The sequence below is a fragment of the Tyto alba genome, unplaced genomic scaffold, assembly GCF_018691265.1.
Source record: "Tyto alba isolate M040663 unplaced genomic scaffold, T.alba_DEE_v4.0 Super-Scaffold_1, whole genome shotgun sequence".
NCBI classification, from domain to species: domain Eukaryota; kingdom Metazoa; phylum Chordata; class Aves; order Strigiformes; family Tytonidae; genus Tyto; species Tyto alba.
The window spans coordinates 8,513,396-8,535,461 of NW_024881261.1; the positions used below are offsets into that span (position 1 = coordinate 8,513,396).

The window sequence follows — 22,066 nt, forward strand, 5'->3', positions numbered from 1 at the left end:
TTACTATATGAAAGAATGAAAATTAACTCAAGAAATAGTATATGACAAAAATGCAAACCAGGACAACACAAAGGGAAGAAATTAATGCTATTTTTAACTGAACTGATAAGGTGAGAAAATGTATATTTTTAAATGGTCTAGCTGATGCTGGACTACATTTATATCAGAAGTCATAAGCCCATATGAGCTGTCATGTTTTGCCAGAATGCTGCTGAAATCAATACCTTAACATTAAACAAAATGGAAACTTGTATTTGTGAAAGCAAGAATATGATTTATTGTTCATAAAACCATCAAATTAGTTTTTAGAATGCCAAAAGTGGCACAGCCAAGTATGGAGGCAGGCGGGGATGTGCTTTGTAAAATTCTTGAGTTCAACAGGATGTTGCTTCCTTCTCATGAACGATGGCCTGTGTTGCACTGCTCATACTGCTGTCTCGTGTCATTAAATCCGATGACCCAATCCAGTGCCTGGCCCTGCTGCACACATTTTTGTGACCCTGAGGAAAATATTTATATTTCTTTTGCTTTGGTTCCTGACTGTAAGAAAGGGAAAATAAGTCTTCCCTTTTCCCCTCCCTGAGTCTCCTTTATTTGTGCAACTCTGGGGCAGAGAGCTATGCCTGATTTATGAAGGATGTTAAAGATGGTGTAATTACTAGCTGCTGATATTTCCCAACTGCATAGAAGTACCTGAGGGGTTGTTTTGTACTGCTCCAGGGGAGCGCAGAAAAGGAGAGTCCCTACTTATGCAAGAAGGGGGTCTTGCCTAGGGAGTTTCCCTGAGGGGGGTAGAGGAGGATGAGTTCCCTGCTCAGGATGGTTTCTGGATCCTACTCGGCACGGGTGGAGATGGTAAGGGTGCAGAAGCAGTGAGTCTGAGAAGGTAGACATCTGATTTGTCGACTTTGCTGCAAACCTCCTCAGCAAGCTCCTCTGGCAAACTTCGTAGGAGGTGACTGGATTCTGACATCTCAGAAGTATTGCTGCATAATTTGCAACACACCTGTTCATCACTCACCTTTAGCCTTGTGTAACGCATCACATTAACACCTTCTGGTAAACCCCACTGGAAGTATTCTGGAATAGCGAGTTGTTAGTATGGGACCGAACACAGTTGCCCAAGGTGATTCACACACAGGGTTTCTGCACCCAAATAATAAGCCTCACATTAGATTTAAAAATTATTCTGTGTCTTAGACCACAGTGGGCAAATAAAAACCAAAAGGATTTCTGTGGGTAACTGGTATGAAACAGAAACAATCTTAGCTTATTTTAGCTGATGCTGATAACTCTTAGTAGTCTGTTTTTGTTAACCACTATAATCAAAATGCCGCCAAATTTGGGGGGACAGTGCTGTGTAGCAGTGCAAGTAATGCAGCTCAGGTCAAATTCAGGGATTTCAGGAGGGCAAGGTAGAGGTGAAAAATTCAGTTTCATCATGTAAAGAGAAAATCATTATTTTGAAGGTTGCCAGATCCTCAATAGTGCAACATATTTTTGATAAAGTTGATGCCTCTTTCAGATACAGAGAAAGAGTCCCATCTCACCCGGTGTTCAGCTGGGCTGAATAGAGCACACCAATGAGTTCTTCCCCAGAAAAAAAAGCAACAATGAAATATTTTGCTGTACATTAAGCTGTTCTGTGTGTCACATGGTGAACTTTGATAGTAGAGTTTCTCAAGGTCTATTGTACAACTTGGTATGCAGTCCCAGCTCCTAAGCAGTCTTTTGTGTGTGTTATTAGTAAAATACATGTTAGCTATTACTGTAACTGGAATTCACAGAAGTGTAATTACCCTGTACGGATAAAAGCTGACAACACTAGTTTGGAAATAGACTTTTGTAGTGGGCTGGGCAAGTTTTTCCACAATCTATTGAAGTAGCCTTGTTAATAGTTCACTGCTGACTGAAGAAATGTCCTCTTCCAGCCAGTGAAGGTTGCCACAGTGGGTGACCAGGGCATTTCTTGAGGCTCAGCAAAGTGCCAGGGCTTGCCATGTGCTCGACTGCACGGTTCCACAGCCACAGAACACAGACCTGGCAAGGGAGGAAGAGTTTAAGGAAATATTTTTCAGCACAATGGGGTATTTTCTTATATCAATATAAATCTTATTTTCTTATATCAATATAAATCTTATTTTTATTTCATGTTAGGTCAAAGCATGAGTTCTAGTAGACTGAGAACATAAAGTATGTGTTTTAAAATGATTTTTTTTTAAAGAATTACTAGTTAGTGGCTAATTATTAAATTTAAAGATGCATTTGCCTTTATGCTCAGACTCCATTAGAATTTTAATATGGATCAGGAGTGCACTTCTGAAGGGAATCTCTCACTCCATTTTCCACACTTACCACACTTTGGTTTACACGACAGAGTGGTGTTTGGACAGCAGCTAGATTCATTTTGGTTAAAACTAAGCCGAGAGGTGTGCTCCAGAAGTGTACCTAATGTACTGCTGATGCCAGTGGGTGCCCGGTCCATGGGATCAGGTTGGGGTCAACCAAGGCAAGTATACTGCTGCGCTCTGAAGAGCTCTTTCTGATGTGCTGTGCTATGTGTTTATGGAGATGTAGGCACATGAAACTGTAATTTTGGAGAAAAACTTGTACCCTTCTTACAAGTGCAGGGCTTCACCCCCATCCCCTCACCCGAATTTCAGATTTGATAACTCTATTCTTTGGGGAAGTCTGGCTGCAGTGCTGAGTTGGTGGGAGTAGCTGTACTCAGTCAAACACCCGGGTACTGCCATGAAATTTGGATTAAGCTCTTATTTTCACTACTTAAACCCACTTGCCTGAAGGGGCATGACACCATGCAAAGATGTTTTGGATATTTTTTCCCTTTTTCCTTTTTTTTTTTTTTTTTTTTTGGTTTGTTGGTTTTTCCCCCCAGACCCACAGAATGGAACATGATTAAATTGTGTACTCACACATTTCCATTTTCCCCAGATATTATTGTGACTTCTTCAGCTCCCATGTAGCCTCTGTGTACATGACCTGGATGCTTTTTCCAGAGAAACTCAACTTTTGAAACGTTCCCAGAAATTTCTGTATCAACGTAGTTCCAGTACGTGTTGCCTGGTTTGAAAGTTCCCCTGTTAAAAGAAAAACATAGAAGTGATGATCTGTGTTTACAAATGAGGAAAAAAATGCTATGGTTTAGGTAGAAATGTGAGATGCTATGACAGTTGAAGCTTTGAATACTATTGTTATAATTTTATTACATTTTTTTTTCAAGAATTACCAATCAGGCATGTTAGGCAAAATTTTAGCTTATAATAGGTTCTTGGAGAATATGTTCCTTGGGGTTCTTGATGTAGATTTGAGGCTTTCAGCTCAGGCAGTAGGGGATCATGTCTCAGGTCTAGAAACACCAAGTTCTGCCCTCTCTGCTGATTAGTCATTCAAGACATGTAGCAAAGTCTTTTATAAAGTCCTTGGACCATAGATTTTTTTTTTTGTACATAAAAATATATGAAATAATTATTTGGACAACATTGTAACAGGACTAAACTTCAGGGAAGATTAAAAAGATACCACAAACCCAAATATATGTAATGCACTTCTCATTTAACCTTTTTTTTGTAAGGATTAGGAAAGAATGTCTCATTGACATTTTGGTTGTTTTTTTCCTCCAAATCTGTATTGCAATTTTTTGCCTTTGCTGAAGCTATTGTGGTGGTTCTGAGGCTACCTCATGTCTCCCAACATGATTTATCATGAATACCTGGACAAAGTTCTGAAGACTAAATGTCAGGTTTTTTCCTCGCTTTGGCTGAAGTCCATGGTGCAGATACCAGCTAGGCAAATTGGTGAAGGCTACAAAGTCTCTGTATGAACCTTACTTGAAAAAGCAGAGCAAACACCATCCCTGCTTATATCGTGAGGTTATTGTGCATCCCACTAAGGTCTTTCAGCCTATCAACCCAATGCATAGGCTTGCTGGTACTTAAGGAGGAGGCAGTTACTCAGAGGGATCTACAGAAGTATGGAAATTACTTGCTTAAATTCCTGTGCCTTTCAGGGTGAAAGCACCAGATTAGTTAGCCCAGCCTTTGTCAGTATTGCCATGGGGTTTATTCTAGATGTTATTTTTGGAAAATGAGTTCTACCTTCAAATAAGTCCAAGTCAAAAGGTTCTCTCGGTGTTTCTGTTTGCTCTCAACCATGAAAAAAATTGAAAAATGTAGTTTACATTTGTGCTTTTCTGTGGTATCAGTGTTCATCATAATGGAATGCACATTACAGTGTGACATGAACACAGAAATTACCAGGAAGTGTATTGTTGCAGTACTATATTTTCAACCAAAGGTACTTCTGGTACAGATCAGTACCAGCACTGTGTTCAAACACAGAAGAGGTTGGTTTTACAATATTTAAACTGTGCTCTTGACAAGGATCAGTTTAGGAGATTTAAATTCAGATTTACTGGAAAAAGCCAGGCTGAATGGACAGGAACCCCATCCTCCAGCACTGTTCATAAGCAAGCTGCAACTTCCCTAGAGGAGGGAATAATTAAATGACTGTACATCATTCAGCTCTGTCTTTTTAGAGGACATCACCAAACAATGTTAGAGTCCAGCAGTAGCCACAGGGCTCATTGCTCTTACCCACTTTGCTATGTTAATTGTCACCCTCAGAAAAGAAAAGAAAATGCGGAAGAATAGAGACCAATCAACAAGGAGAGTTTGACCCCCATCTATAGCATGGGGAACTTCAACCACTTATCAGCTATTTTTATTACCAGTGTTAATCACAGATCACATAAACCAAGATGAGACATGTAAAAATAGCTATGTAAAAATTCAGTATGTTAACAATGATAGAACCATTTTTTCAACAGTCATGTTAAACTTACTTGTCGATTGTATATTTTTTCCTGATCCCATTAGTTCCAGTCAAGGCTACATCTATATCTCCATTCACAGTTTCTGTTGCAGATACTCTGACATGTATCTCTTTTCGCCAGCCTTTGAAAGCAAAATGAAATAGATTATAGTTGTAAGCAGATTTTTTTCCTGATGGTAAAACTTCTCATATGTCTCAGTGTCTTTCAGGGAGAGGAAAGAATTGCAAAAATGTGCTGGTAAGCAAGCAAAATGTCACTCTATTAAGGCAAGTGCTAGTTCTGTGTGATTCTGTTAGTGTTAATTTCCTTGATAGTGTTCTAAATTGCAGATTGAATCTTTGCTGACCTACTGACTAAGCTGCGTATTTAGTCTGCCATGGCCAATACTCTACCTTGCTATTCCACTTGGCCTCATTTTTAATTTTGTAAATTCTTACACTGATGAGCAATTTGGGGGGTCTCATGGGTAGCATGTTAGCTCTGAACTATGAAGTGAGGTCTACTGGTCTGCTGTGTTGTTAAATATTTATTAAGCAAAACTGGCCGCTTTCTCAGGATGATCCCGATATACAGAGTGTTTAGGATTTTTCTTATACCTGCACACAGCCCAACAGCTCTCAGGAGAGCCTGCCATCCCGCATGTCTTTGTAAGGTAGAAGCAGGGTTGCAGATGCAATAGCACATATTGATTTCAAGCAAACAGGTTTGGGAAGTTTTTGTACTGGTTTTATTTCAGGCTGTTAAAAGAAGAATCTCTTCACCCACTTCATAAGGTTATATTTGATTTAAGGCTATAATTACTATAAACACAACAGTTTTTATATGTTGAAATTAATGTGTTCATTCCAATATGAAGAATGTCTAGTTTCTCTATACTCAAATAATTTTTTTTTTATTCATATGAAGATGCAATACAAGATATTTTTTGTTTGTGTTTAATTTTGCTTTCATATTTTAGTGCCTAGAGAATAAGGACTTCAAAGACCCTCTCTCATTTATTACCCTTGCAGTTCATCACCTGATGGATTACAATTTATTTATAAATTTTCTTTTTGTCCAGTTCTGTGTCTGCTTCTACATTAATTACAAATAAAACTATACTTCTTATTACTCCCTGCTATTTTGACTTGATGAGCTTTGCAAAAATATCCTGAAATGATCCAGTTTTATAAATTTTTGCCAGTTAAAACAAAGTAACTTTTTCTGATTTGAAATTTTGAACCTTCAGCATAACATTTCTCCCACTTTCAGCTTTATAAAATTTTTGAAGCCATCATCTAATTAACAAAATTTTAGCAGGGTTTCTAACTCAGAGGTCAGCATCAGTTGATCTGTTTCTATAATTATCTCAGCCTTTCCCAGATAATACTGGTACTGCATGTTCCTAAGACACCTGAAACTCGAGATTTTGTCCTGAGTGCCACTCATTAACTCCAGCAGTTCTCTATAGAAGTGCAAGATATTTGTTCACATGTAATTCATTGCCACTTAGAATTCACCACCCAAAATGAGCACTTACGAGCATATGGAGGGGAGGGCCCTGTGTTTAAATAAACCTTTTGCTGTTCTTTCTCAGTTTTATGTAAAAATGTATCAGCATAGTGACCCATCAGTGGGCATCCTTCCTTTGGACATGGGAAGCAGTCTCCCTGGGGGAAAATAACAATGTGTGTTACAAAATATTATCTGTTTTAATTCCACTTCTTAAAGTTTAAGAAATTAGGGTATTTCAGCTTTTTCCCAGTTTTTTTTCAAAAGGTACTTGCTTCTGAGTTGAGCTCATATCTTCAGTATTTATTAGTGTAGTGAAAAAAGGTGAGATGGTTAGTTTTATTTCATCTGGCTGAAAATCGAAGAGGAACAGGTTGAAAATCTGGCCTAAATCCTTATGCTCTTGCAGACACCATAAGTAAATACCTTAATGCATGTTGTACCTTACTACCTAATCTGTAAAATACAGGTAATATATTAATCTTTCATAGGGTCCATTGAAAGGTTGTCTGCTAATTATTATTAGATGAATAACTGTGTTTTCAAGAAGGTCTGGCTGGTTATCTCACTCATATGGTAAAGATATTTGAGTTTAGGAATACTGAAGCTTGGGGTCTTGCTTTGGGATGTGTTTTGTCTGCTTTTCAGCCTTTATCCCCATGCAGAACCTTAATGAAATTAATCTACCTACATAGATCTATCATTCAGATCAAGACCTTGATGTCCATTTAAAAAAAAAAAAAAAAAAAAAAAAAAAAAAAAAAAAAAGCATGTATATTTTCAGTGACAGTGATTTAGTTCAGCTGGAAAAAAAATAGCATTTTTATATTTAGATAGTTCAATTTTGTTATTTGGGAGGTTCTGTAGGAACTGGTATTTGTAGATCTTTGGGTATTTGGGCATTAGATGAATAAAAGACTAACTGATCATCATCACTTGCTTATTATGAGATTGAAAAAAAACATTCCCCTTGTATCACTAAGTTGCACAGGGTTGAGGTTTTCAAGTGTTGAATTACATCAGACTTTCATGTTACATGGCAACATTGCTACAAACATTAACAAGTTTTCTGCAGTATTGCGATCATTCCTTTTGGGAGCAGATGGAAATAAATTCAGACTTGTCTTCCTCCTTGACCAGTCCTTGGTTGCATTGACAGAACTGGTCCACTAAAAGCTCAGTTATACCAGGCATGAAGCACCAGGACATTATGCTGCCTTCTTCCTTGTGCCAACTGAGGGTTGTGTGAACAATGCTGTACTGTATAAATATCTCCCCTGCCCTATACACTGTGGATGTTTATTGTTTATACAGATGTTTAAACATTTCTGAAATCCAGAGGCTGTCTTCTTGATGATGGATTCCACCAGGTTTAGATGGACTTCAACCAGAGTTTCCTTACTGTTGACTTACACAAAAGATGAATCCAGGCACTGCCTTTCATTACTCACTTACTCAGCTCTTCAACTTTTTTTGGTATTTATATTTACAGCCTTGTTTTCTTCTAGATTTTTTTTTTTTGAGTTTGCTGCTTTTACATTTTGCCTGGTTTTTGGGTATGGTCTGGATGAAGGTAGTCAGTGGGTCTGCACAGCCTCCCCTGTATCCTGTGATCCAGAATACAGAAGATGTCCCAGAATTATTAAGAGAAGGGCAGGGCTATACTCACTTCCATAAATGTGTACCTGATACTTACCAATATGAAAGCTCTGTATGTTTCACACTGATACCCAACAAATCCATTCGGAGTGATAATACTCTCAGCATAATACCGGAGACTTCTTTTATGTCCACATCCAATAGATCTGTATTCTGGGAAAAAGCCCAGGCAAAAAATATTAAAGTTACATGTTAAAATAAAGTTCAGGCCAAAGCAACTCTTGTGGGTTTTTTTTCCTCAAGGCATTTATACATATAGTGACGTCTCAGATTAAAAATTAGTAATAACTAAAAGACGGTTTATAGTAAAATGCTTACTTATGGCCACATATATTTTTCCAATGGGGAAGAGCTAGGTTCTAATGTTTGTGTCCCTGTACTCATGCTGGAGTTAGCAGAGGTGGAGATGCACCAGGGTAGATCTTGTGCAGCCTCCCATCCTGCTACGTATATTTAACTGATTTTACTTTATCATGAGAACCAAAGAGGATTTAGGAGAATTTCCCTTTGGTATTTCAAAGACTGAAATAATTCATAGCTACAGCATATAGTAGTTACTATGAAGTAATTTTCATTTGCTTACCATTATCACAACATGGTATTTAGTAAAACCACACTTTCTACTCATTTCTAGAATTGAAGGTAAGTGTAGTAAATATTTTAACTTCATCAGCTTTCAATGTTTTTAAGCCTTAGAAAACCTTCTGTCATTGGACAGTGGTGATTCTGTGAAATGCTCTGACAAGCAAGATGTTTGACAGTGTGTCCTTGATTTTGTCAGAATTATTTGAAACAAGTACATTTTCCCATCAGAGTGAAATTTCTAAGCAGTCAGGGCAGGAAAGAAGAATGTACTTGGATTATATTTACAGGTCTCTTGTAACAAATATTGTCTTCATTGGCTCTGAAGTCTCCCCTTTATCAAAGCACAATATACTGAAGTTAGGTTGTATAAAAATAGTCTCTACTCTGCTTCAGTGGGTGTGGTCTCACCTAATCACAGCATGAAGTCTTGGAGGCACTGAAGTAATTGCAAGCTGGCACAGTTTGCAGTGAAATCAGAATTACACCTACTGTCAATATTTACGCATCTTAAAGACAGATGAGTTGGTATTGGCCAGTTGACACACATTGTTCTTTACATAAGAAAAGAAAAAAACACACCACAACCCTTGTGAAAAGTAATTTTGTCTGTTTTTCTTGAAAATAATCTGCATCATCAAGGCTTCCTGAGTATGTTTTCTTTATAGCTCCTTTTTAAAATCTGTTTCAGAAGGGTCTGTGCTTTTAACTTTAGAACCTTCAGCCCTTACTGTTGGCTTGCTTTGTGCTAGTGCCAAATTTACTTAACATCTATACAATCGGAACATAATACTTCTCTCCCTACTGATTCAAAAGCTGTAGAAAGAAGTTACTAAATAACATTTATAAAGCACTTCATACATAAAAGCACTACATAAATGTAAATATTATCATACAGAAGAGATATACACAAAGTTTTAACCACGAGGTAGGAGTTAAGGCTGTCTCTATTTTTAGTAGATGAATGAACAACCAACTCCATCTGCTGATGTTCAATAGAGCTGAGCTGCTTCTTCACCACAAAACACTGCAAACAGCCTTGTGAAATGTCTCTGAATTATTTTTTTGTTTGTTTGTTTTTCTGAAAGTGCAGACATTCTTATTCAGTCTGATTGAAAAGTGTTTTGGTTCTAATTGACTTTGTGCACAGCTAGCTTTCAGTCCTCTTTGTTAGTAAGTTCTTCAGCCAGTTCTAACACAGAGCATTTTTGAAAGCCAATTACTTAGCTAGTGGTAGGGATTTCAAAACATTTAGCTGTGAATAACAGATGTTCTCATTTCTGTAGGTTATGATCAGAAGACAGGATTTTGGGGATCTATTGTACTGGATCCCAGGGTAATTCTGATTAACTGCCCAGCTTTCTTTGAAGAAGATGAACTATCAATGGAGCACTCATTTTATCATCTTCTATATTTTTAACCTTGTGCTGTTCCCTTTGAAGACACTAAAGCTGTTAATGGCATAGATGAGTATGTCCAACCCCAGTAATACTGGGACCGATGTCTTTCTAGTGAGAAGAAAAGCTCAGATTTTAAAATAATAATTTTTGGATTATCCTTGAATGAAATTTTACCAGTCCTTCATGTGTGGAATTCCCACTGAGGTCAGTCTGTCAGCACAGTGGCAAGCTCTTATAAAGGTTGTGATGAACAAGTCTGCCTGCTTTAACTGATTTCCACTTGGACTTTGCTTTGGCTAGTATAAAAGAAAATTGGAGGGTATTTCACAGGCAGCTTTAAATCTTCTGTTTTTGAGTATTCTCTCCCTGCTCCAAATCTGAGCTGTATAAAAAATATACACATTCAGAAAGCTTTACTTTAGTCTAGTCTTTATTTCTAACTGTAGCATATAATGAGGTATTACTTAAAAAATATATTTACCTCTCATAAGATCATTGATGTTCCGAGTTGCAGGAGGTACACGAAGCTGCTTGCATCCTGGCATCTTCTTCCCGCCATTTGGGTAAAAATCCAGGTGGCCACAAGTCTGAAGAATTCCTGGAGCTGAAACGACCAATGAATCACGGCTGATCACTCTCAGGTATGGTGTGGCCACTTTCTGTGCTGGTGTCAGCCTTTGTGTGAAAACTTACCAAAGTCAAAGAAAAGATGACCAGCATGAGTATGAATTATATCAACAAATTTTGCGTCTGAAGGATCCAGCCTAACCATTATGGGAGTATATTGGAAAAGGGGCCCAGCTGGATCCAAACCTAAATAGATGGAGAAACATCTGGTTGAGTAAATAATACTATATATATGTCATCACATACAGTGTTTATACATTTCTGCCTTTACTTCAGATGTAAAAAACCATTTGTCCACAGCCAGCAAAATAAGCAGGGCTTTAATAGAAAGGTAGCTGGAGTCATTGGAGTACAGTAAAATGCTGATGGGTGCTTGCCTTACTTTTGGGGAACAATGTTATAAGAAGAGGTTTGGGGTTTTTTTTGCATGTTGGTGTGAAAAATATGAAATCCTGATATGTTATTCTGAGATTGTAGATTTGTTTGAGAATTTTTATTTGGTCAAATATCTATTTTTATTTCCAAAAGAGCTTGGCTGAAAATGTTACCTCTTCACTTCAGTGTCAATGAGCTCTCTTCAGGTCTAAAGCAACACGGTTCTGATCCCAGTTTCCCTGACTTGCTTACTGTGTACACAGCTTAGATGAAGCAATGTTTATGCAGAGAAAAAAACTGACTGAAGGAGAAAGGAAAGCAGAAAATAGTGAGCCTTTTAAAAAAAAATGTGATGTGTGAGTGTGCCACATCATTGCGTCTCTGTGTAGCTATGTGACTAATAGCTTTCTTCCTTTTCAGGGTGTCCATGGCTATTTACTGTCTCATCCTGACATACTAGATCTAGGTGGTTTAATATTTCATTTCAGATTTTCAATCTTTAGAACTGCTGAAAAGTCACATTAGAGGGGGCTTTTAAAGCCAAATATGACAACGAGTTGCTAGTGTTTTACAAGTCTATTATTCCACATGTAATAGAGTATTTTATTCCTATTTTTTATATCATTAGAAATCATAACCAAGTGCTCCCTGGGATTTGTTGTGATCTGTGAAAACTGACCTTTATTTAGCCACAGTTGGGACAGCTAAGCCTTTCTGATCTGTTTCAGTCAATCTTTCCCAGAGCTGTGAACATTGACATGTGAAATGCATGGTATGTGATAGGTCATGGCTTTGTTCATGTGTCACCATGCTAGCTATATACTATTAATTATGACCAACCAGCACATTGTGTTCTCTATTGTGTGTTTATGAGGCAGCAGTGATTCTTCAGTTCTCTTAAATTGCGTGAAAATACAAAGATTCATCAGCTGAAATAGCTTCAGTACCTGTTATTCTTCCAATGCCAGGCTTCCTTCTCCCTGCCTCCCCTGCAGCATGTGCTCCCAGACTATGGCCAATGAAATGGATGTTGGCAGGAGAGTAGCCATAGTCTTTCTGTGAAGACGTATGGAAAGAAAAAAACAAGCACGTTAAGTGGGGGGATACAATCCTGTGGCACTGCATCATGGCCCCATGCTATGCCAGGACATGGCCAGACCAGCAGGTGTTGCAGGGGAGTGTCTTGGGTGGGAAGTTACTGTTGCAGATGGTGGGGTCCGTGCCTAAAGAGAAGCAGTTCCCAGCTCATCCCATCCCCTCTTATATTGCACCTCTGAAAGGGAATAATCTCTGTCAGAAATTGGCCCTTGTGACAGAAAAGAAGGAAAAGGGAATTTCTGCACATAGCTCCCTTACATTTGCACTGATTGCTTATCCAAAAGGCAAACTGCCTCACTGCTTCACCCCTGAACCTGTCTGGACAGGATAGCAGTCTGTGGTAGAGGAGTATTCAGTGCCTGTGCCTGTGGCATACCCTCTGCGTGAATCGAGCTGCTGTCCTGCTGTGGAGGTTCTTCACCACGCAGGTCCCAGAGGAAAGGGAGGACCACGCCAGGAGCACTGCTGGTGTGCCGGGCTCAGCTGAGCTTCTGCACGGGGAAGCCTGACACTGGTGGCTGCAGCAGAGTCGCTTCCCTGTGCTGTGATTCAGTTTTTGCGGGAGGCAGCATGTGCGACCCACAGAGGGTCCTGTTACCACCCTTCACCCTGCCAGTTTTACTATACACTCTCCAATCTGATACTTGAAGAAAAAAGTTCATAAACTGTAGCTTGTAAGCCTTTAGGGGCATGCTTATCTGTGGTCTGACACTAAAGTAAGTGTTTCCATTTGTGCAGGATTAGAGACTTTCAATGACATTTTCAGCTGCATTATTGAATACCTCTGTACTTCCTGACTCTATTGTGTCAAACCTAAAGGTGCCACCCTGAACATGGCCTTTACCATACAATATATGCACAGGGTTTCATGTTCCACAGATACTTTTACCTCAAGAAGGTCCACCAGATATACCAGCTCAGCCCCCACAATGCGAACGTTGTTAACTGCATCAGTGTACAAACCACTGGAGCCACCTCTCCAGTCAGTCAAAATGCAGTTCACATCTTCAGTGTGAAACATGAACTGGTAGAAAACATGAAAACAGAGGATCAGAGGCTAACAGGCATGAATTACAATTTTGGTAGGATATATGCAAACAATATTTTGCTTTGCATATACAAACAATATTTTGTTTTGCTTTGCATATACAAACAATATTTTGTTTTGCTATAGCCAGGGACTCACTTTGTTTATGTCACTGGTAAAGACACAGCTTCAGTGTATTAATTCCTAGTAATACTAAGGAATCAACACAAGGAGGCAGAGTGGAGGAAGTGATTTGAATACTTTATAAAGACAGAGAAACTTGCTTCAGTTCTGTTTTCCATTCCAGATGCTTTGGTTGGCTTTAGGGTATCAACTTCTCTTTATGATAGTACCTCAGTTAGAAAAAGAGGATAATATGACTTCTTTTTTCATCGTCCAAGCCTTGTTCTTCAAAATTGATATGCTTGGATCATTTAAAGATTCGTAAATTTGTGTTCATGTGCTTGAATTGTTCAATCCCAAAGTTCATATATTTTAACCAAGATATTCTATTTATACACTTCTGGCAATGGAACATTCTGATTTTTCATTCTGAAACAATTTCATTTTTTGAAATGTGCCTAAACAAAATGAAACCAATCTGCTGAACAAAGCATTTTGGTTTTATTAGATTAGATGCCTCCCTCAAACTAAAATGTTTATTTTGACCTTTTGCTGAGGTGAAAAAAGTGACTTTTTTTCTCCTTTATTATTGACAATGAATTGAAAAATCAATTAATTATAGGTTTCTCTGTGGAGGTGAATGCAGCAAAAGGGCATTTAGCAGAAGGCTGAAGTGCATTATACTCATAGCTAGGAACAAGAGGGCAGTCTTGTAGAACTGAGCTTCATTCCAAGGTTTTTTCCTCTCATATTTTCCCTGAATTAACAAGAGAACAGAGGTGCAAATTTTATGTGGGAATTTTAAGCCAGTTAATAGGATGATGTGGATATTTGCACTTTCAAAGACAAGTAAAATGACTGTCATACAAAAGTCATACCATACCCTGCATATATTTGTTATCCAGGGGAGGTCTGCTCCAGCAAGATGGCCGTGTATAATGAAGCGAGTTTTCCTGTGTGTTCGGAAATTTGAAGCTTTGATAGTTGAAGGATTTGTAGCAGAAATTTTCTGTGTCAAAAAAAAACGACCAAGAAGCAACACAACAAAGCTGTGACAGCTCCAGCCCAGTGTACATTTTGATGCAGGGCAGAGTACACCAATGGTTAAGGCACAGTTCTGGACTCTGAAGAGATGGGTCTTGTTCCTCACTTGTAAACTGCCTTGCTGGATGATATCAATTAATCACTTCAACAAATGATTCACCTCCTCTAGTTAATTGAAGTAATGATACTGGCATCCTTTGCACAATGCTTTGAGATATACTGGTACAACGTGCCATGTAAATACAAGATTTTATCAAACTTGGCCATAGAAATACAAAGATAGCATCTTCTGCAAGGTATTATGTGGTTGATGTTGAATCTATACCTATTTTACAATTTTTTCTTTCTATTTTCTTTGAATACAAGATAATAATCACTAAGCTTATTTGTATTTTATGAGAAAGACCACCAAGTTTACAACATCAGAGGTTGTAGGTATTGGGATTTATTGAGAAGGAAGGCATTATTCTCTTTTAAAGAAATACTGAATACTGTGTTGTTTTAAATCTTGGCTCTTATTTTTTGTTACATTTTCACAAGCTTGAAGGGGGATTTCATGCACCAATTAGCACACATCTCACCTTCAGTGAAAGACTGATTGAAGTTAAAACCTAATAGGTCCTCTAAGCTAGAGATGTTGGACTTGTTCTAAGGTGACTGGAACAGGAGAAATCATTAAACAGCTCTACTGTTTGTGACTGTTATTTATATATAAAAAAGAACAACTGTGAAGTCTTTTTCATGTAATGTAAGCTGACAACAGCAACAAATTCCACACCCCCACTCTCCCACTTTTCATACTAATTTGCTAAATTTTTCTTGCTCTTTGTCCAAGTAAAATTCATACACTCTGATGGTCATTTCTCTTATTTCACCAGACCAGTCCATAGCTCCACTAAACTGCTTCACACTGTGGATGAGCCCAGCCCCGACACCTCCAACACCTTGAACATTCTGCTGTGAGCTCTTCCCAGTACTTGCTGATCTTCAGAGGAGAGGGCTGACACATTGCTGGTGTCTCTCAGTACGTTCCCACTTGATCCATCCTAAACAGTGCTGCAGGCTCCTTTTAGCTACTTCCATTTGTCACTCTGTCACAGTCCAGAGCTTCCTCTTGTTACCACTAACTTGAAGGTTTAGATAACCTCACCTTTTAATTTTTTTTTTCTTCCATACAACTCCATAGTCTGCTGTCTCTACTCTTCTCTACCTGGTGTGTCTTCAGGAGGGATAACCTGGTTCAGCTCTCTGTAAGAGAACCTCTGAGACTTTCTCTTTAGTTTTTTAGTCTCCATTTTCCCTCAGTCCCAGTCTTCCAAAAAATGGTAAATATTTGTTTGTTTTCTTTATTCATCCCTATTTAATTATCTTTTTGTTTGTTTCCTTCTTTTTCCACATATGATTCCATTATCTCCTTCATTTCTTTAGTCTCCTGTTCACATTTCTAATCTTCCCTTTATTTTTTCATCCTGTTTTCTTTCCTCTCTCTGGTGAAAATGGATACTTTCTCTTCTAATCTTCACTTTTAACTATCTATCTGCTCTTAGGGCTCAGCATTGGCCATCACATAAACAGAGCCTCTGAGACCTGGTGTATGTAACTCAGGGGACCTAGTAATCATGTGTATGAACCACATCCTCAAGTCATGTGAATGAGCCTGAAACGTTTTTAATCTGAAGACACACAGGAGCCAAAATTGAGCTTTCCTTTTGTACTGCCTTCCCCACCTCTGGTTTTATAATGCTAAACCTGAAACTGAATTGGGGCCATTAGCTTACTGTGGAAAAGTATGTAAAATATGTCTAAAATATCTCAGATGACCTGTGTTAGAAGGCTGTGTTTAATATGTTGTAAGTATACCTGGATCACCAGATCACTGAAATGAGGAAAAAGAAAACAGATGAAAGAAAATTATGAGAGTCTGTTTGTGTGTAATATAGAACAGGGGCTTCTCCCAGGAGACTTATGAACAAAAATATGGGAGAAAAGAAACTGTCTGTTTAATTTGTTGAATGTGTTGTAAACTGTCAGTGTTTAAAAACAAAGCAGTTTCTTACTTGATATTTTATGGTGTTGTCTCTAGTATAAAGAAGGAAATTGGTGTTCACATCTTCTGGAGAGCTGGGCAAACCTGCCAGTTGTCTCCCTGGGATCCCAGACCAAGGAGGGCTATCAGTAAAGCATCCAAGCCTTTTGTAGCAAACTTCCCTTCCTGGGGTATGCAAAGAAAAATGTTAGTGTTCTGGGAACGTAGCAGGTTAGGCTGCCACCAATTTACAAGAAGCTGGCAGGATAGTGTTTATACCAGGGAAGCAGAAAATGGCTGATTGTGATGGCACTTGTGTTAATTTTTCATTAAGGGGCTCAGTTGTTCTCTTGTGCCTTCTGCATGTAGCAGGGACTTGAACTGCAAGACTGATTCCTGCTGCTCACATAGCATAGATCCCGTCTTGATCAACTCAGGAGAGTGCAGGATGTGTTTGGTCAAACATATTGTTAACACAGCTGTCAGAAAAAGACAATAAAATCTTGATCCTTTATGGTTCCAGAGAACAAACGAGCTTTTGCTGGCAGCACAGAGCAGTCTTTTAAATTAGTCCTAATGCTCCAGGGATTATCTAAATTGTTCTTTCTTGTGCAACAACTTATGAAGGAGTAAAAAGAAACAAAAACATTAAAATATATAACCTCTGGTTGCTCCACAATGTACATTAAACATCTCCCTTATTTTTTATCACCATAAGATTTTAATGGAAGCAATAAAGTGGCATTTGAGTGGAAGCCTAGGGCAAAGCACAGCCTCAGGAAGTGTGGTCTGTGCCTGAAGAACTAGAGTTTCCCAATTTCTATTGTGGCTTTAATACAGTATTGATGCAAATATGACATACGGGTGTTGCCATTAAATGTCATCTTTACCCATTATTGTAGCACAATAGTTGTGAAATCCCAAATATTTTTTATTGCTCTTAAAAAGATACTGAAAACAATGAGAAACCATTGATACCTAGGATAGGCGACAGATTCACAGTACATCAGACTGTGACTTATTCTATTTGTTATGCTGTATGAAATGCAGGGGTAGAGTGATATATACTGGAAATACATCTAGAGGAAGAGAAGATTTTATTGTGGAGCTGCAGCTAGAGACTCCAAAAGTGACCCAGTCATTTTCAGAGGGGTTTTCCCTCTCATGCCAGTAAACTTTTGGACTGTGTCTTCTTGTTTCTCTCTGCTCTTTCTGTCTGTCCATTCCTATCGAACTATTCTTTCTTCTCTGTAAATAAGTATTTTGGGACAGGACTATTTTCTTGTGCTCTACGTAGCACTGTGAAGAGTAAGTGCCTAGGCTGGCATTACAAGTGTTGTACCTACCATAAATGATGGTGTAGGTTGAGGGTTGGTAGGGGAAACTATTCTGGAAGAATTTTAGTATCAATTAGTCTACAAAAATACCTTTCTAATTCCCATTCTCTTTGTTAGCTGAAAAAAGCTTTACAGATTTAAAAAGTAAAAGGTTAAATGTGGGAAAGACATGACATAGCTCAGTGCTCCTAATGAAGAAGTACGTTAAATCTGTTCCAAAGTTCAACCTTTTTCTAAAATACAGATATTCTTGTGTAAACTGCACACAGCAATTTTTACTGTTTATAGATTTTATCAATTATGTGTCTTACCTCTGGCTGCATCAAGAAGAAAAAGAGTAGTGATCCACACTGCAAACATCTAAAGCAAATGAGAACACCATTCAAACATAAATAGAATCTGGAATTCACCTAAGAGCTTCTTTGACTCATTAAAAATGTCACAGTGGCCATAGGAGTACTTCAGGCATTTAATGAGTTGGATCAAAAAGAATCCTTAAAAATAGCAAGGTTTCAGGAAAACACTTTCAGGATTCTTTCTGTTTGCCATGGATATTTTACATATGCAGGATATCCTCTAAGCATCTCTTGAAGATTGTCCTCCTGACCTTGAAAAACAGAAGCTTTTTTTTTTTTTTTCTCTCTAGAGCTGCAATTTATGGGCAAGCAAATAAAATTCCTAAAGGATTTGCAACAACATATTTTTACAGAGTGAAGTTTCTTCTAGAATTTAATAGAAAAGTTTTACTCAGCTATTCAGTGATTGTACTTAAAAGAACAGAGGAACAAACTTAATTTGTGTTTCTAAATCATATAGATAGTCTTGAAAACTCATTTTGATCATTGCTATGAGCCATGTATACTTATCAGTCTGACCTGCTTGATCATTTAATCACTAGCTGGTAGGTAAGCATCTGAGTTAATGGAACCAGTCATGTACTTTGAGGTGAAGTAGGGAAAGCCTTTTAAGTGTAGTCTCACTACTGCTAGTAGTAACTTACCTTAAAAAGAAAGAAGATAATTCTTAAAAAACTCTACTATCAGGCCCTGATCCTTTGATGAGTCCTTCACAGGTAAAGCCCTGCAAACCCTTTCTGACCTCCCCACCTCCGGTCTCCCCAGTCCCATGAAGTCCATAATACACTGTTAGGAGCAAAGAATTCATCCGTGTTCACATCTTTGTGAACATCCTTTCAGGTTCAGTCATGTCCTGCTTCCATCACCTCTTCTCCAGCCACTCACCAAATACCCCACGCCTTATCACAATGCACCTTATTTCAGTTCCTCAGATATTCCTGGTCCAGTGTACCCCATTTTACCTTGGCAAAGCTCAGAGCAAGTTCTCTGGGTCCACCTCTCAGTTGATTGTGGCAAGCCTTGCAGAAGCTCTTTGATGAGCCTGGAATGGAGCAGGATAGCTCTGTGCCTGCGCTCTGAGGACATGTGGCGGAGGGACACTCACCCCACCGCTGCTCCACAACACTTGAGTTCCCAGCTGCATCCGTGACTTTGTTGGTTAGCGCAGAAAGAGATCTCCTCCTGTCAGGCATGCTTCATCTGAGATAACATGAACCAGGTCAGACCAGTTGCTAAGTGACTCCACCTGTTTTATGCAAAGTTTCAAACAGGGTGTTATTGTCATTCACTGGTAATTATTTTTAAAGCTAAAAAGTGCTGGGAAGTGTGATGTAAACACTGAACAAACACACAGCCTTTCAGGATCAGGAAAAAGGCTCTTACCATCGGCTGGGCCGCTCACCTCTGTGTGATGCTGAGTTGGGATTCAAGTGATTTAGCATCACACCAGAAGGCTGTATCAAAGTCTCAATATTTTGGGTCCTACTCCAGAGTTTTAATAGCAAAACCATCCTTCCTGGAGCTGATCCTTGCCTTAAATAATTTACAGTTTTATGCAAAATTTTCAAATTCATATTTGATAGTTAAGTCTACCATTACAACATCAAGACACAAACAAGGTGTTTTGGGATGAGCTAACATGTATGTTCACAAGATTTAAGCTTTTACCTGAGAAAAGGTAGAAAGGAAAGAGAAGGATGAAAAAAAGTTTTTAAAATTAAATTGCTCAGTCTATCATCTCTTATTTGTTCATCTTGTAGTTTTTCCGTTTGTAATTTTGCTAGTGGATGAGTTACCTCACTTTTCTTTGAAAAGATGACAGAAATGCTTTTAAACAGAGGAGAGTAGTTCCTTGGGCAGATTGTCACCACATCCAATCACCATGAATCTTCGTAATTAAATTGTATTAATGGCAGTAATTTTAGTTTTTAGTGTTTTGATAATTATGTCTTTTCACACAGCACTATATTGTTGTCATATTGTTATACTAACATTTCTGATCAGGCTTTCCTAGAAATCTTTGTTCCTGTATGTGGGTCTTTTCCAACCTAAATGATTCTATGATTCTATGTAGACACAACTGAGAAACTCGCACCTCAACATTTTAATGTTAAACCCTTTAAGTATATTGTGTGACTTTGGACACCTCCTAAGCCAAGGGTGTACAGAAAGGGGAGACTCCCTTTTGTTATAATCCTTTCCACTGACTGATGACTTATCTTATATCTAGCACATACAAATATGAACTGGGTTAAAGTGATTCTTAAGAATGCTAGGTGTAAAAACATCTCCAGATTTTTTTTTTCTTTTCCCTTAACTAGCCTTGAAAAAGAAATTTCTTCACATGCAGATTGTAGAAGGAATTAGATCCTCCATCTCTGGGCTCCATAACCCTATCAGAAAATTAAGAAGGAAGGTCAGTGTGTAGCTCAGGGAATTTTTTTTTTTTTTTTTTTTTTTTTTTTTCTTCAGGACTAAGGTAGTCCAGTAAAGTGCTGAATTATTCACATTAAAATTAATTTGATTTATCTTCTGCTCACATAATTAAAGACTATCATTAGGACACAAATTGGTCAGTTAACCAGTCACTAATAGAATTCAGCAAACAAGAGTCCTGAGTGGGTGTTTGGAATGAAAAGAAGCACATCAGGTGCTCAGATCTGTGATATGGTATCACATTCAAAGGAAGTGGATACTTGTTTTTTTTTTTTTTTATATCTCTAACAGTTTATAGACAAACTCAGAAAGGCCTATTAATTAGAATGGAAGGTCCCACATAAAATTGGAATCTAATATGCATTAACTGCTTTTGATTTAATTCTGTTATATATAGTATTGGACCAAAACCTCACTTTGTTCTATCCTCACAGTTTCTTCTCACTTCAGAAGGAGAGTTTACTGCAGAAACAGGTCACACAAATTTTTAAATTAATGTAGTTGATTCAATACTTTATACTTGTTAATTTAAATTAATAGATTTTACCTCAGGGGAACTCAAGAAATCAGTATTACCCATTATATTAATAAGCCTTTCTGGAACCTGGTATTATAGTCCCAAACCGTACCTCAACCTTCTGCTGCAACACAAACTTCCATAGCAGTCTGGTGGTAAAGTTTTCAAATCACTTACAAGATTCAGTGATGCTGCCAAGTTAAAATTATAATGGCAACATATTTAAGGGCTTTTGATTTTACCTATGATGAGACCATCATATATTGAGCATCAATTGGAACTTAATTTCTATAGGATTTTCTCAGAACACACAAAATTATTATGTAGTGACATTCATTCTGCCTTTCAGCAGTCAGTGAGACACCACAGCTCTCCTTCAGTGTTTAAGAGAAGGTTACTTGGAGATCAGGGCATCTTCATATTTGTAATGAATTAGTCAGAGGATTTACTCCAGCAGACAAGCATGAAATGGGTTTTGTATGCTAGTTGACTAATACCAGGAAAGCTCTCAGCTCAGGAACATTGTTAGATGTCAGCACTTCCATGTTGACTTCTAGAAAACTTCTTGCTTTAATGGGGTTAAGTACTTCAGTATTATTTGGGACCTGTGTAGGAAGTAGCAAGCCACAAAGGGCTGACTCTCCATCCTTTAGAAGTTCTTGAGAGTTTCTCTTCCATGAACTTGTTCAAGCTGTCCCTGAAATCATGCACGATTCTAGCACACCCAGCACCCTGTATCAAACACATTGTAATTATGCAACTGTGAGAAGAATCATCTTTTGTTTATCTTGAGGTGTGCAACTGCCACCTTCATTTCACGCCCCACCGTTACTAGTGTAGAAGGAAATTAAAAAGTAATTTTGAATTTGTCTTCTCCATGATTCTCTTCATATTATAAACCACATTCCCACCTCAATATCTTTTCTGGGCTGACTTCTGTTTTTCCCTTATATGCTAGAGGAGATGGGAAAATGACTGCTTTTTCCATTTGGCTGGAGTAGATGAACATATCTTTTGCCCTCTGTTACCAAAACCAGTAAGGAAAATTCTTTCTGTCCTGAAGTTTTGTCAATTAATATGTTTTTTCTTGAGGGATGAAGTGGCCAAAGGTGGAAG

The 22,066-nt window shown here is 38.1% G+C and overlaps 1 protein-coding gene across 1 annotated transcript; it reads right to left on the minus strand.

Moving 5' to 3' along the window:
- Positions 1-1,338: 1,338 nt before the first annotated feature.
- Positions 1,339-19,149, minus strand: LOC104366935 (pancreatic lipase-related protein 2). The gene is made up of 13 exons (XM_042787787.1): positions 18,960-19,149; positions 17,953-18,001; positions 16,336-16,490; positions 14,118-14,243; positions 12,974-13,108; positions 11,934-12,042; positions 10,678-10,797; positions 10,466-10,588; positions 8,040-8,155; positions 6,372-6,501; positions 4,862-4,973; positions 2,934-3,098; positions 1,339-2,040 (listed from the first exon to the last, which is right to left on the minus strand). The coding sequence occupies exons 2-13, from the start codon at positions 17,999-18,001 to the stop codon at positions 1,977-1,979; spliced, it is 1,404 nt and encodes a 467-aa protein (XP_042643721.1). The 5' UTR covers positions 18,960-19,149; the 3' UTR covers positions 1,339-1,976.
- Positions 19,150-22,066: the final 2,917 nt, after the last annotated feature.